The 16,750-nt window shown below is 38.0% G+C and overlaps 1 protein-coding gene across 1 annotated transcript; it reads right to left on the reverse strand.

The window, feature by feature from the left end:
- Positions 1-2,048: 2,048 nt before the first annotated feature.
- LOC18427946 (RNA-binding NOB1-like protein) lies at positions 2,049-8,359 on the reverse strand. The gene is made up of 6 exons (XM_006836988.4): positions 8,139-8,359; positions 6,860-7,278; positions 4,957-6,067; positions 3,355-3,523; positions 2,520-2,639; positions 2,049-2,376 (listed from the first exon to the last, which is right to left on the reverse strand). The coding sequence occupies exons 2-6, from the start codon at positions 7,161-7,163 to the stop codon at positions 2,230-2,232; spliced, it is 1,851 nt and encodes a 616-aa protein (XP_006837051.1). The 5' UTR covers positions 7,164-7,278; positions 8,139-8,359; the 3' UTR covers positions 2,049-2,229.
- Positions 8,360-16,750: the final 8,391 nt, after the last annotated feature.

A 16,750-nucleotide genomic window follows, 5' to 3' on the forward strand; every position in this document is an offset into this window, starting at 1 on the left:
TTTTCTGCCTTTTTCGTCTTTAAGTGTGCTGCTTAAGCAGTGTACACCTGAGAACCCAGCCTGTGGGATGCCTCTAGCAGCTTAACTTTATTGTAATATCTTTTACTATTTATACAAGTCAATAGTCTTCCAAAAACAACATTGCGGGAACCATTCCCAGCTCTATAGGAGGAACGAGGAACTTGAATCTCCTAGATGTTTCAGGTAATGAGTCGGCAGGTACGATCCCTTCAAGCTTGGGAAATTTATTAGTCGCTTCAAACCAACTACCAGTACATATTCCCACTTGGATCGGAGAGAACGTATTATCCCTTCGCATTCTCTGATTGAGATCAAACATGTTTACATGAACTTCTGCAAGAGTGCAAGCTCACACTTAAGTTCTCTTCGAGTATTGGACCTTGTCATTAACAAAATAATGGGTAACACGCCTCGTACCTTGAACAACTCATCAGCTATGGCAATCATAGCAACAAGACCTTTATGACTTTTCTTATACGACTATTTCAACAAGGTGCTTGTCAATTGCAACAAAAGGTCAGATGCTAAAATATGGTAGGACTCTTTTCCTCATATCACGCATAGACATTTCAAGTCATAACCTCTTTGGGACAATCTCAGAAGAAGTAGCAAGCTTATTAGATTAGGTGGCTTTTAACTTGTTCCAGCAACCACATGTACTGGAAAGATCCCTGAGAAGATCATAGCATGGCAGGAATTGGAGCCTCTTGAACTTTCAAGCAATCTACTTACAAGTGGCATCTTTCAAAGCATTCCATCCATGACATTCTTAAGCTATCTATCAGGACCCATTCCCTCCATCAATCAAATGGAGACTTTCGGTGCCTCAACATAATCTGGAAACCAATATCTATATAGATCTCCACTTCTTAACAAAGTGTGATCACTCGACCAAGCTACCGCTTATGATGAAGAAGGTTCAGTTGGCACCGGGAGCCCATGGTTTGCGAGGAGTACAGGAATGGGTTTCAGAGTAATGTTTGCCGGTGTTTTCTTAGTTCTAGCTGCCAGACCCTACATGCTTCAAGTTCATGGATATCATTATCAAGAAATATTTACAAGCATTGCAATGTCGAAATGTTGACATACTGCAAATGATTAATAATGGTTTTAGCATGCTATCTAAGGCAGCTCAACCATCAAAAACATTTCTAACTGTTGATTAGAGAATTTGGTAACCGACATGTATGCGCATGTGCCCCATCCTTATCATTTCAGTAATATGGATTGTAAAAATTAAGATTAGTGTCCATTGTCTAAGCATACCCTTTGGACGCACATGGATCTTTCTTGGAACACAAGTCTAGATTAACAATTGTATATTAGAGCATACAAGCCTTTTAATAAATTGATATAGAGGTAGGGAAAGAACCGCATCTTACATGAAAGTGCATATTAGCACAACCACCACAGCATAGGGCAGGCAACTGAGAGTTTCATGTTCTTAGGCTCAAGAATAAATGATCACATGAAAAGAAGGATTGATAGGCAGACTCTGGTACACCTCTGACAGATTCCTTACTCAAAAAACTTGGCAAGCCCAACATGATAACCAAATCTGAGAATTCAGCTCAAATGGAAACCATGGTCTCAAAAATCAAAAGGGTCATAAAATAATTCAGAGATAACACAATATATGGCCTTGAAGCACCTGGTTTGGAATCCATCAAACAATTGAAAGACCACACTTCCATTCTACTTGCAATATAAGCATGCAACAGTAACATATACGATGTATATCTCTGTGCCCTTCCCTCCCTCTAATGTATCTATTTTTCTATCCGACTGTCCGCCCTCTCTCTCTCTCTCTCTCTCTCTCTCTCTCTCTCTCGCTCTCTCTCTCTCTCTAGACAGAGAGAGATGGCAGCATATGAATTATTGGCATTTCAAGTTTCAACGCAAAATCCAATATGCAGTTACTTTTTAGATGTTTTATTAGACCCATGTCCAATTCAAGTAGCAGCCACAAAGAGCATATTAGTGACATGAGATATTTCCATCAAAAATTGAGATTTGAGACAGAAATGTGTGAAGGAAGGAATGCTCAAAATTGTATTGTTCTAGTGACATGGTCACAAATGGAATCACCAAAATTTTGAAAGGACAGTACTCCTCATTTGTTTTCACTCAACAAAAATAAAAAATTTACAGAAAAAGCCACTACAAAGTGACAGACTTGTATTTCTTTCTGAAGAGCATAAATGACATTTATTTCTTACCGCGTGAGAAATGGTTGTCATTGGGATTCCGTTTGCCGCTGAAAAGTGCCACGGCTTTTCTCACAGGAGGCTTCAATGAAGCTCTTTTGTCGGCACTATGAAATATTACATCATCTGAACTCAGAATATCCAACCCCTATTTACCAAAGGATGTCAGTAAATCACACCCAACAAAAAGAACTGCTAATGAAATTCAAATCCAGATCATAGAGCATACATTCCACACCAAATTAATAAAATCCTAAAACTTTCTTAACCCACCACGTTCTATAACCTCACCTTATTTGCGGGTTTCTTCTTCAATTTTGGGTAAAGGAGCTTGTGGGGAAGTTGATCTTCACGTAATATAGGATTCTTAGTTATGGCATCCCTCCCACCTTGAGGCGAAGGAAGCGAAAACTACAGAAAGAAAAAGAGAATCAACATCAAGGGTGGTAGCAAGAATATATGCATGGAATCATTAATATACATATCATACGTACATGAATTACAAAAAAAAATACTTACATATGCATGCACACAGAGGCATTGACAGAAACACACATGCAGTAAATCCTAAAACAGATCATAGTCCTATAAACTACAAGAAAAAAAGGCATGATACACACAAATAATAACCACTCCAATATTTTGGAACAAAATCAATCTGACAAAAAGTAGAACCAATCAAACGAGGAGAGATATAAACTTCTCCTCACCACATGGGGAAATGACAATGAAGACATTACATCTATCTAGATGCGCATATGCAACTGTGGTTCTGTGTGTCGCTATGGCTAGTAAATTTACAATGTGAATGCATGGACGCATACATATAAACAGTGTATATCAACACATCTGTGATGTCAATTATCAAAAACAAAAAGCCATGTCAAAGTTGCCTAAGATACGACTGAAGAATAAAGTTTTTAATCTTCACAAATGTCGTCAGACAAGGGCACAAAGCCTATTCGCAAACAATCATGGAGCATACCAACACATGCAAGCACACAAAGATCACAACCAACAAGCACACACAAATGTCAGGCCGACACAGGCATGCACATGAAGAAACAAAAGTTCCAGTTTCAAATTCAAACAGAACATAAAACATGCAGCATTTGCATAAGCTCACTTTTGTGCCTCGGAGTATAATACGTGGCCGTCGAGCTGCTTGAACAACACCACTCTCACCAACAGTAACAGCAACCTTGCGTAAAGTCCCACCATTGCCACATTTTGGGCAAAATATCCTTCCAATTTCTGCAGTCACTCTATTACAAGCATGACACTTCAAAACCCACCTACACCAAGGAACAATTCAGAAGTTCTCAACAAACTTATACATCATGACAATTACCAAAAATATCATTTTTTTTATCTCTCTTTTATTTTTCAGGGAAAGAGGTAAGGGAAGAGGCTAAGAGAAGTAGTCGCATTGCTAGGAGGGACTAAATCTTTTAGGTAAGACAGTAATATCCTGCCTTTTTCAATAGAATTCTCAAAGATCGCATAATATAGAAAACACTGTTTTCGTGAATATTGAATATCACGATCATCTAGTTTCAACAAACAACTCAGTAGGTGAAAATAAATACACAACTCCAGGTAAGATAAAGACGAACCCAAGGTGTAAGATATTTGGCTGGCATGGTTACAACAATGGATCAAAACCAAAATTTGAACTTTGACAGAACTCAAGCCGATCATCGTTCTTTAACAAAAAAATAAATTGCCTACCTATATCAACTAGAAATTCTTTGTCCAAGAAAAGGATATGTTAGTGTATGTGAACTGATGAAATGTAGATATATGATTGCTCAAGTATAATTTTGGAAGTCATTGAAGAAAGCATTACTTCAGCTATGTAAGATTTTATTTAGTTTTTGGATGAGTAGACTATTACCGAGGACAATAAGGACATATAAATAAATATTAATTCGATAATAGTTCAGAACTCATTTTCAAATAAAACAAAAAATTCAAAAAGGAAAGTAGATGGAATTCGATATAGTTGGCTAAGTCCACTATTCCAGAGGACATATATGTGTACATGTATTATGTGTGTGGTGTGTGCATCATAAATACATGTACAAGCACCCATGCACATACTTTAGATATGCACACCGACATAAATACAAACATATATAAATTGTACATATACATAATATCAAACATGCATATTTGCATATATCAGAGATGCACACTGACATACATACAACATATATAAAGAGATATACAAATATAAAAATGCATACAAATACACACATCATATTAAGGGTGATGATGGGCTGGACAACACACAAGTCCCCCCAGCCCAGCATATATGGCCCTTAGGGTTGGACCAGGCCCGACCAGATCAAGGCCAGGTCCAGCCCAACCTGGCCAAATCCAAAGGAAGGACCAGGGTCCCAGGACAGGGCAAGGGCTCTCGTCAGCCAACCAGGCAACGGGAAGGCTCGGACTGAGCCACGCGCATTGCCAGCCCTAAATTCACATGGATAACCAATCAAAACAAAATACACATATCATAAATACACAAAAAAAAAATACATGCAGGAGTATGCATGGGCAAATGATTTGCCTGGTTTCCGATCATACAATGACCAAGTTTCAATCACTGTTGAGCCAAAGTCTAACATAAATAGACAAAACATAGCAGAAATATTAAGGGAAAAAGGAAAAATGGTGAAGCAACCAAATCGACATACAACCGCCAAGTACAAAATAAGCACACCTGTGGAGCTGACGTATTTGCATCCCAGTCGGAGTCAAAAGACGAAGACCCATCTGGAGAAGAACATTTTGCATTGCATAGTCACTTGTGACACATGCCACACTTGAGTCGGACAAAGAACGCAACATCCAACTTTGCTCACTGCTACTATCTTCCACTTGAGATGCATTAATGCTTTCACTGCCATCAAATTGACTCATTATCTCAAGATGGTCCAATCCTATAGTACAAACTTCAACATCATCTCCATCTTTCTCGAAATTGTTAACCTCATCAACACACCCCTCACCTAATAATTCATCATGACCCATCATAGAATCCAAATCTTCCTCCTGATCTAAAACGCCATCTCCAATTTGTCCATTTTGTATCTCAGCACAAGCAGCTTCACTGGAAGATTTGTTCACCAAATGAGGTTCCTCAAAAGAAGCACCCTGAAGAGCCTTAGTGTTGTCAAGTACAGCATTTTTTGAAACAATATTAGTGTCATCCAGTGTAACTTCCTCATCCATATTTCCCTCTATCTCTGGATGATCACAACTTCCCAAGGCCTCACGTCTCGCTTTTCTTCTCAGATACCTCCTATGTGTGCTCCTGCTTACAGCTGGGTACCACTCATCATTCTCATCCACTTCTCCTTTAGAAGCATCAATTCCATCAGCTACCATCTTCTTCCCCTCAATAGTAACGATCTTCTTAGGGGGAAATCTTATATGCTTCCTATGACCTTGACCTGATTCCTCTAGACTCTCACATTGAGCTTCATTGGTGATTTTTGGTGAATTATCTTCTGAACAAACACATTCACTTGCAGGTGGTACATTCAAAGTCAAGTTTTTTAATGGCAAAATCCTTGAATTCTCATTCAAGTTGCCTTCTACAGCATGTTCAAGAGCTTCCCACTCCTCCAAATTAGGCACATTTGAACCCCACCCAGGCATGTCTTTCTCAGGTAATCGTGAAACATTCACTACATGTACAGGAGGAGGAACATCTCTAAGATGTGCAGTCCCATGAATCCGGGCTTCCAGAGTATATGACAAAGCAATGAGTTTTAGATCGACATCAGAAAGAGTCTGTAAATCTCCAGTTGTCCTTGCAAAGCTCACAACTGCACTAATTCAGAAGTTTCCAATCGGTTTCGGCAGAATTACGATAACCCACAGAAACAATCAAGTGTGATCACAATAAGAATATGGATAGGAAAATGTCCCACAATTTGGAACTTACTAACTCTTGATGAAGCTCAAAAGGATTTGAGATAACCCAATTAATGTTTGTAACAAAGAAAACTAAAGGGTTTGTACTTTAAACCCACTAAACACCGAAAAGCAGTAAAGAGAATAAGTAAAGAATCAAACAACATTGAAGAGAAAAGCTACCCATCCGTCACAAAGGTGTTGAAAAACTTTTTTTAAATAAATAAAATGAGCAACTTAATTAACATGCGAGAAAGAAACACGCATCTTCGTTTGTTGCATGAATCACTGAAGCCCCCTATATTACTTATATATCAAGATCTTGATTATCAAGTTTCAATCAAGTAATAAAATCTGTCAAATCAGGGATTTGATGCACAAAGTTTCTAATGAGGTGCGCATGATCATTCAATGATGTTGTTTCTCGTGTCTGCAAATTCAAATGAGAGCCACAAACTAAACAATATATGGATGCACATATTGGTATGATGTTGTTTCTCGTGTCTGTTAATTCAAATGGGAGCCACAAACTAAACAATATATGGATGCACATATTGTTGACAAAATTACCCATTAAACAAAAAAACCAGCAAGGTCAAAATATAAACATGCAGGATTTTCTAAATTCAAAGGGACATTAATAGAGAGAGAGACAGTTGGAAACCGTAAAAAAATGATGAAAAAGCATTCAAGAGAGGGAGAACCTTTTTTCAGTGATTCCTCGGAAGGCTCCATAGTTTCTACAGTGAAGGGCAAAAATGAAATCTTGTGACGAGAAACAGGGTCTCTTATCTCCTCCAAAGCCTCCTTTATTGAAACAAACTTCTCTGCACAATTAGAGAGCTTTTCTCCACCAGAAATCATAGCATTAGCATCGATAACAGCGATGCTTATCCCTTTACTTGATTTACAGTCCTCCAAAACCCTATCAATCTCCCCTTGCTTCCTCATACCACTGCCCTTCTTTACTATATCACTCCATCCACCCGCTGCTCTTTCGGTACCCATGGCTCCTCACAGTATCAAAAACCCTAACTCTAATACTCTAAAATACAGCCAAAATACAGCTCAATATTCAGAAATCTCCAAGAACTCGAAGTCCGGCTCAAAAACCCAAATATTCCTGAAATACACCAATTAACATCCACAACATGAAATCATGAATCAAAAAACCTAATTCTCTGAAATATCACTATAATTCAATTGATGCCAATGAAACTCTGTTTTAGATCGCAGTAAATCCCCGTTATTCCTGAGCTACCCTAATTCAACAGCAAATAACAAATCCATGTATATGAAACTCTGAGCTCTGAACTGTACGAACCATGAAATCTTTGAGCCCCATAAGGGCTCGTTTGGTTCATGCGTAACAGTTTGCATACGCAAAACAGTTTTCATATGTAAACAGTTCCCTATACAACAACAATCCCCACTTTAAAAATCACAAATGGCGTCTATACAACTACAGAAAACCATCAAGAAAAAAAAAAAAAGTAGAACAAAAGAACCCGCAAGAAATAAAAAAAATCAACAAATTTCTACAGAGCAAATTGCTTCTATACCAACAAGCCTCACTGTAAAAGTTATAAATGGCTTCTATACAGCAACAAAAAGCCAGCAAGAAATAAAAAGAAAAAGGTAAATTACAACCAAAAAAAAACCATACCCACATTTTTTCTATAGACCAAATTGTGTTTCTATACTCAATAGAATAAGCCAAAAATAAAAAACCATCTAATTTCCATGGGGAAATCATAGGAAAACAAATGTTTGCATTGGTAATTAAAAAAAACAGCACCATCTAGAGGGAAAACCCAGGAAAATCATAAGAATATAATCCATACCCTTGTTCAACATGAGGCATTTCGTGTGGGGGTTCGTATGAAGGAAACCCTACCTTGTTTCGTGAAGAATCCTTACACTACGATGCAGAAAAACTACCAAAAGAACATAAAAGAACACCCGCCAAAAACAATTCCTTACCTTGTTGAAGAAGATGAAAGCCTGCAAATGGATCCTCGTTTGAAGAGGATGAAGTATTGTGAGAAGGCAGGAGAGAGAGAGGGGCGAGGGTTTTGAGAGAAGAGGGCCGCGCGAAAAGTTTTACACGGAAAACCCTAAATTTTATTTCGCGGCAGCGCGAAAAACCCAAAAAAGGAAGTTTGCATAACAAAAATGGGAAGAGTTTAGCTTGCATAAAAAATTTCTAGAAAAGATTGTTTTCATGCTTAAATATCTTCAAATCGATATCTCACATAACAAAAAAATGGATTTTAAGTTTGAAAAATAGTCTATTTTGTAATTCATTTTTAGGGCGTTAATTTTTAAAAAAATTAAGTTTTTATAAATTTGCCCATCTATACTATTTTAAAAACTTTAAATTTTATAAATAAATATAAAAATATATTTTAAAACTATCACAAAAATCTCTAATATTAAAACCATATTTTTCGACACTATTTGAAGGTAGGCTCTAATTTGATTGTTTAGAGCCTAGGCTCCATACAAACAGCACCCAACAAAAATTAGTTAAGAAAATACATAGTTTGAATTGCAATTTGAGAACTACTTTAATTGAAATTAGAGTTTTTATTAAGAAAAATTGTTTCGTGTGGGTTGTGGACTGCATGTCTACAATATGCGGTCTAAAGGTATAAAGCATCCCTCTTAAAGATAAATGCAAATAGGTGGTCCATCTAAAAATAAGTAGAACTAACGATCCAAATGTTTTCTTAATATAATTATTATTCTTAGTCTTCAATTTTATTTTATTTTTATATTCATGATATCCATGTTAAAGATTATATATTCTCTAAAATTAGGATCAAATTATATTTAAAAAATATTTTTATTGCCAAACCCGTATTTCTACAATATGCAGGCTGGCCGCATAGAAACCGTGTCCTTTTATTAATACTAGATTATAGATGGGTGTGGGTTGCATAAGGTTGCAACCTTAAACAATCAAATTAAGGCGCACCCCACAATTTATCATAAAATGTAATTTTTGTGTCAAAAAATCTTTTGATGGCCTAAGAATCCATTTTTATATCTAATTATAATTTTTTAAACTCCAAAATTGATTCAAATTAAGTAGATCTATAAACAAATTAAAATATTCAAAATGCAGAGTCTAGATAATGTATTGCAAGATGTATTATTTTTGGGATACAAAATCTTTTTTTTTTCATATTCATACATCATGATGTCAAGATGATCAATTAGAGAGCTTTCTAACATCAAAACAGCGTTCTATGGCGGATTTTTTAGGCGCACCTTATTTCTACATTTTAAGGTTGCAACCTTATATAAATTTTTTTCATTATAAATTTGGTATTAAATAAATAATCTTTTAGAGATTTTTTTTTTTGGAAATTACAAATAACCCTCAAGAATAGACTTCTTATGCAACTTACCCCCAACTATACCCTTTTTCTCACTTTTTAACCCAAATTGAACTTTTCTAACAAATACCCCCCAAGTCATAAAATAAAGACCAAAATACCCTCTGAAAAACATGTGGTCTAACACAAAATGGGGGCAGTCCAGCACTTCGCTTTTAGAAAAGCATGTGGCCTAGCACAAAATGGGGTGGTCCAACACTTTGGGCATGAGGTCCGGCACAAAAATGGAGGTGGAGGTGGTCTGACACTTTGGGCTTCTAAAAAGCATGCAATCCGACACAAAATAGGGCCAGTCCAACACAAAATATGGGCGGTCTGGCACTTTGGGCATGCTGTCTGGCACAAAAAGAGGGCGGTCTGACACTATGGGCACTTTTGGTCAAAAAAATATGACTTTTTTACTTTGAGGTATTTGCCAGAAAAGTTAAATTTGGAGTAAAAAATGAGAAAAAAAAAAAAGTTTGGTTGGGGGTAAGTCGCATAGAAAGTCTATTCTTGGGGGTTATTTATTTTCCCCTTTTTTTTTTTTATATATCCTACTAATATATTTTGTAAGAAAGTTGTTTGAAAAAGTTATATAAGAGTGATGCTCTAAACACCCCTCAACAATTTACTAGAAGTTATTTTAATGCTCAAAAATCTTCAAATCGAGCATCTCGACCTCACGATGTATGAACATAAGAAAAAATAGAGTTCAAGTCATGGAAATAGTGCATCTGGTAATGAAATTTTTGAACTATTAACTTTCAAGATTTTTAAGCGTTTATTGATCTACTTGATCTACACTATTTTTTTAGCTTTAAATCTTATAAAAAGATATGAAAATAAATTTCAAACCATCACAAATATTTTTAATACTAAAACAACATCTTTCGACACGATTTGAATGTACCCCTGACATTAATTGTTTACGGCCTTAGTTTTCTACAAACTACACCCTTAAAAGAAACATGCAAAAGCTCATAAAAATTGGTAGAAACTTATTTGATATTTCAAAAATATAATTTCCTTTCTTGCATAGCTGGACACAAATTTCCCTTGCTAGAGCTAGCAACTAGCCATTCTAGCTCAGCCCCATTCCCCTATAGATCCAGCCCGAGCCAGGTTGAGCTAGGACCAGGCTGAAGTAACATTGGTCTAGCCCCGGTCCTAGCCCCGTTCAAGGCAGCTCGGGCCTAATAGACCCAATAAAAGAAGGGAAGAAATTAAAAAAAAAAGTTGGGTCAGGATCCTTGCCTAGCCCTCAGGCCGCACTTTATAGCCTAGACCACAATTTTTCAAGGCCAGGCAACCTAGCCTTTGTGCCTATTGCCAGCCCCATCCCTTGCTTTTAAGATTCGTTCAGGAAACTATCATCCTCTCTTCTCATCTCCATGAGAATTATATTGAAAATATTAAGAAACTCTTGGGGTAGTTATTTCTTTATCTTTATCCATTATTTTGTCCGACATGTTAACTCCTATTTTTATTTGCTCTCCACCATCCAAAGCTCTCTAATTATCCCTTCTCTCTTTAGAATTCATTTAAACCATGACTTCACTTATATATGCTCATGTCAATGAACACATATTGCATTCACTAAGACAACAAAGTATTTTTAAGACTCAAAAATTAGGGCTATAACTTATTCCTCATTGGACCAAGATAAAAAACGAGGGAAAATTACAAATAATCCCCAAGTATCGACTTCCTAAGCAACTGACCCCAATTAAACTTTTTTTCCCATTTTTTAATCCAAAATATACTTTCTTAGCAAATACCACTCCCCCAACCAAAAACAACAATAAAAGAAAGACTAACCTACCTGTCCTTGACTTTTACACACCTCTCTCCTCTGGATAAAAGTGTGGTCCGATAGATATACATGGCGGTCTGACACTATTATTTATTCATAAACACACGGTCTGGCAAATGTACATTGCGGTCCAACACTTTTTTCCTGGACAAAATGTGGTCCTGCACTTATGTTACTGGACAAACATGCAGTATGAAAAATTTATATGACGGTCCGACACTTTTATATATGTGGTCCAGTAGAGCTATATATGCGGTTAAGCATATCTATTCGCGGTTCAGCAGATAATGAAGGCGGTCCAACACTTTTTTTTAGTTTAATAGGGTCCAACAATTGGTACATGGTGGTCTAGCATCCCATGTAGCTTTTGGTATTGTGCGTAAGCCCACTTGAACGTCTAGCCAAAATTAATTTTTTATGTACGAAAAGGGTATCTGCATCAAAAAAATATACTTTTTTTTTACTTGGGGAGGCATTTGCTAGAAAAATATTTTTTTGGGTAAAAAGTGGGAAAAAAAATTTGATTGGGGTAAGTTGCATAGGAAGTTTATTATTGTGAGTTTTTTGTCTAAAAAAAAAAGAAGGGTAAAGAAAAGAAAAGTCATGCATTGTATGTTTGCGTAAAATTACAATAATAAATTAAATTCATGCAAAATTGGACAGTGAGAGCTAAGTGTCTAGAAACTCAAAATCCATTTGTTTTTATTGAAAACAATAATATGGTGATGACAAAGTGGAACCATGGATTCCACATTATAACAATCATATTAAGTTCCTTGTGTTGCCTGGGGAAGCAAGTGCACAGTTTGCTCCCGAGGGAGTATGCCATACATACTCGTTAAGTTGATCACTTTGGAGAACGTTCCTTGCTAGCTTCCCACTTGGCATATGTAAAAAAATGGTAAGGTTTGTATAAGGTGTCAACCTTGAACAATCACGATAAGGTGTACCTCAAAATCTCATTAAAAGATATATTTTTGGTGCCCACACTCTTATCATGACCTAAAGGTCTATTTTTCACCCCTATAATAAAATTGAAGCTCAAAAAATAGTGCAAATCTAGGAGATCTATGAAGACTCGAAAATCTTAAAAATGGACATGGTTAGGTGCCTCGATCTCACCCTTCGGATCTTGAAGGATTGGGTGGCACGCATCTTGGGTTTCAGGGGAGACCCGGGACTTTTGAGATCGCTCTTTCGAGAACCTCATTTGAGAACAAGAGCAGGTATTACCAACCGATGAGAGAGGAATTTAAAGTGGGTTCGGGACTTACTCGGGCCGACTCATGTGGGCGTCCTCTTAGATTACGAAGAAAGCCCCCCAGTAATAAAACTAGTTTGAAATCGGCTCCATTGGCTTGTATTCTCCTATTTTATGCAATCACACATATATGGCAAATGTTATAAGACAGGTGGGTCAATAGACCACACCTGGCCTTTTGGGTGAACGTACACAGGCATGTACATTCAAAAGAAGAAGGAAAGAATGAGAGAAGAAAGATGGGGGAAAGAAAAATTTGACTAGGCGGGGAGATCAGCACAGTGACTAAGCAGGTGAATAATTGGCCTGACATGGTAGTAAAACGGGCTCGGTAACTCAGACCAGCTCACAGGATTACTACTAGACGTCAATACCGATACTGACTAGCTAAGCACGATGGTTTGTCTGTCATGGCAATAAAGTGGGCAAAGTAATTTTGGCACAACAACATTACGGCTAGACAATATGACTATTATAAGAGGCTAATCTCAACCCTTCTTAATCAAACAAAAGGATAACAGAAAATAATGAAAGATATAAAGAGAGAGTAAGAAGTAAGAGAATAAGAAAGAGAAGAGAAGAGAAAGAGAGGAAGAGAAAGAAAGAATGAGAAGAGTGTGAGAGAAGATAGAAGGAAGGAGAAGAATTTGAGAGACACAGTCGACGCTAGGCATCGCCGGCTGTGTTGGAAGACGAAGAGAAGGAAATACACAGTCGGCGCAAGGCATCGCTGGCTGGGTTGGAAAGAGAAGAGAGAGATGGACATAGTCGACACTAGGCTTTGTCGGCTGTATGTAAGAAGTGACGAGAGAGAAGATACAGTAAGCGTTGAGCATCATCGGCTGTGCTAGTCAGAAGAGAGAGAGAAGATGCAGTCGGCACTAGGATTCACCGACTGTATTAGACAGAGAAGAGAGAGAAGATGCAGTCGGCGCTAGACTTCACCGACTGTGTTAGACAGAGAAGATGTAGTCGGCGCTAGGCTTTACCGACTGTGTTAGTCAGAGAAGAGAGGGAAGATGCAGTCGGCGTTAAGCTTCGTCGACTATATTAGATAGAGAAGAGAGCGAAGATGCAATCAGCATTAGGCTTCTCCGACTGTATTAGACCAAAAAGAGAGAGCAGATGCAGTCGGCGCTAAGCTTCGTCGACTATATTAAATAGAGAAGAGAGAGAATATGCAATCAACGTTAGGCTTCGCTGACTGTATTAGACAAAAAAGAGAGAGAAGATGCAGTCGGCGCTAGGCTTCACCGACTATATTAGACAGAGAAGAGAGAGAAGATGTAGTCGGCGCTAGGCTTCGTCGATTGTATTAGATAGAGAAGAGAGAGAAAATGTAGTTGACACTAAGCTTTGCCAATTGTATTAGACAGAGAAGAGAGAGAATATGCAGTCGGGGCTAGGCTTCGCCTGTATTAGACAAAGAAGAGAAAGGGAGATAGAAATAATAAGAAAAGAGAGAAAGAGATAAGGATGAAAAAGAGAGAGAGATAGAGATAATAAGAAGATCGATAAAGTCTAGAAGAAGATAGAGAAAGAGAGATAGAGATGAGAATAAGGGAGAGAAAGAGAGAGATAGGGACAAGAGGAAGAGAGGGAAAGAGAGATAGATATGAGAAGAAGAAAGAGAGAGAGGGGAGGAGAGAGAGAGGAGAGGAGAGATAAAAAAGAGAGGAGAGAAAAAGATGGGAGGAGAGAGAAAATTATCTTATCGAAGGGTTCGACCCTTTTATTCTCTCTCCTCTCTCTTTGTTCAAAATGTACCCACGAGCTTAAACAAAATTCAGAACTTTATTGATTGATCCAAGAAAATGAATCGAGCCCCTTTTTTACAATGAGGCATTGACTGTTTATATAGAATTAGGCTAAAACATGGGTGTATGCCCAAAAACTACATAAAATTGAAGATAATTATAATTTAATTGAATTAAAATAAATTATAAAATGAGGTACAAAATGACTATTTTACCCCTGCTTAACAATGTGTGGAATTCTGGAACAGTCCCTATTGCTGCCCGAGAACTTGCCTGATCTTCCATGACTGATCCAAGGTTGTTCTGATGCCTGTTTGATTGAAAGATGATTGTTTTCTTGTGGGGCTCGGCATGACGATCGATTTGATACCAACTTCGAGTCATGAATCATGTTTTTGATCCATGATCATGAGCTTGAATTTTGGATGAATCTTGAAAACTTTGGATCGATTGTGTACTCGTTCTTCAATGTTTTTCTTTAATTTTTTGGCCGAATCACACTGAACATGCCGTCACAATCATGTTGCAACAAACACAGCTTGATTTCGTGTCTGGATGAAGATTTTGTCGTCTTGAGTTTTTGTCCGAAATTTACAGCAGCTTCGATGCCTCCGTGTGTGAAATCCAATCAGTCATCGTACACGGCGTTTGGACCATAGATAGTCACGAACCTCATGCACACAATGCAATTAGTTTCGCGCCAATCGGGTATGCGAGAGTTGTGATTTGGTCGCCGGAATGGGGCATGCTGCTGCTGAATTTTTTGCAACCTTCTTCATGGTCAGCAACTTCTGTCTAGTTTTTCTCCTTGCTCGGGTATTGTCACGGGGCTCACCACATATCAAAACGCTCGTCTTGACGAGACGAACATGCTCAACAAATTTGATCACGATCCTACTCGAATCGAGTGAGATATGAGCCCCAAAAGTGACTTCTCATGACTGTGAAAACAACCACCTTTAATGGTGTTTGGGTGCAGGGTGCCCACATGGGAATAGTGTGCGGCTTACCCCTTTTTGGTATTTTACCCATAACTTTATCTTTGATTGTCTGATTAAGCCGAAACTTTACTCATATGGGTTTTTGACCATATCGAATCTAATAGTGGTGGTCCCACAACTGTTTGATGCATCAAACATATAGTTTTAGCTATGAGGTCCATTTTAGGGTGTTAGAAGCCTATTTTTTCGAAATTGTTTATTTTTGTTCACTGCCTTATAAATGTCTGATCGCAACGAAACTTGGCAGGTGACCTTTTAAAGTTGTGATGAAGATGTTGACCAATTATGGGGCCATTCTGAGATATTCTGGGGCCATTACGAGACTGTCAAAATTTCCACTGTTTTATCAAGCTTTATTGACCTGCTTCCTCTTTATTCCGCATCAGGGACCAAGGTGCTAAAAAATGTGTTCAAACAGCTTGCCTTGTCGAATGTTGTGCTTTAAGGAAGCGAGAAGAACAACATTCAAAAAATTTCCTTCGGCTTTATTACTTTTTTCTTCGTAACTACAGGACAACGTGAATGCCGAGGAGATTCACGCAATGGTGCAACTAGGATGCTCAGACGTAGGGATGCATTATTTGTAGGTTCGTCCGTGGAGACTTTAGGGGAGAAGGGACTTTTTTTAGGGATCTTGTCGAAGTCCTCACTCTTGTGTGGACTGTTTGTGATTCTAAAGCTAAGGATTTTATACGGACCTCGTCAGTCTGAATCAGACCCGTCTGGCAATTGAGTGCCATGATGAAGGGGTATTGTTCCCATTTGGTCTGGGTTGTTTGTTCACTGACGAACCTTTGGTCGGCATTGTTTGCTGCTACACCAAGTTTGCTTTTGACAGTCAGAATACCACTGTAGGTCCTATTTGTAGGGTCCAGTTGGGCGCAGTTTTGTTAGCCGGTCCCGAAGGTCTGGGCCTGTCGGCAAGGCGGGCTGAAGTCTTAGGCAGGTTTGTCCTGACTTTGTCAATTTCTTGCCTTTATAGTGTTTATTTTTAGAGTGTGTTTGTGACCTCGTGAGAATGATGCTCTTTTTCATGAGCCTTGTCTTGCCGTCTAGGCGAGTATTATGTCTTTCGAGTCATTTTTGCAATTGAACTCAAGCTGTCATAATCTTTTCCTTAGAGCTCGTATTTTTTTGGACCCTGGTATTGTAACACTAAGGATTTTCTCTTCTTTTGAGTCAAGGCTGACCGCCTGTTGAGGCGAATGCTGCATCAACCTGTTTATTGGTTCAAGCGTCCTTTATGGATTTTCATTTGAACTTGGGAAGCGGCGTCGTAGAGACCGTTTTCACCAACTTCCTTTTTATTTCGGAATTTTTTACCCATGACCTTTCGGCCATGTCCACCCTTTTTTTCCAATTTTACTTACGATGCCC

The sequence above is a fragment of the Amborella trichopoda genome, chromosome 10 (genome assembly GCF_054954075.1).
Source record: "Amborella trichopoda isolate Santa Cruz 75 chromosome 10, AtrichopodaSantaCruz75HAP2 v2.0, whole genome shotgun sequence".
NCBI classification, from domain to species: domain Eukaryota; kingdom Viridiplantae; phylum Streptophyta; class Magnoliopsida; order Amborellales; family Amborellaceae; genus Amborella; species Amborella trichopoda.

Excerpts from the sequence above, each read along its gene's own strand:
- LOC18427946 (XM_006836988.4), bottom strand. The coding sequence starts at position 7,163 with ATGGGTACCGAAAGAGCAGCGGGTGGATGGAGTGATATAGTAAAGAAG. Across the intron at positions 6,068-6,859 it reads CGAGGAATCACTGAAAAAAG|TTGTGAGCTTTGCAAGGACA; the intron begins GTTCTCCCTCTC and ends GAATTAGTGCAG. Across the intron at positions 3,524-4,956 it reads CAAATACGTCAGCTCCACAG|GTGGGTTTTGAAGTGTCATG; the intron begins GTGTGCTTATTT and ends TCCTTGGTGTAG.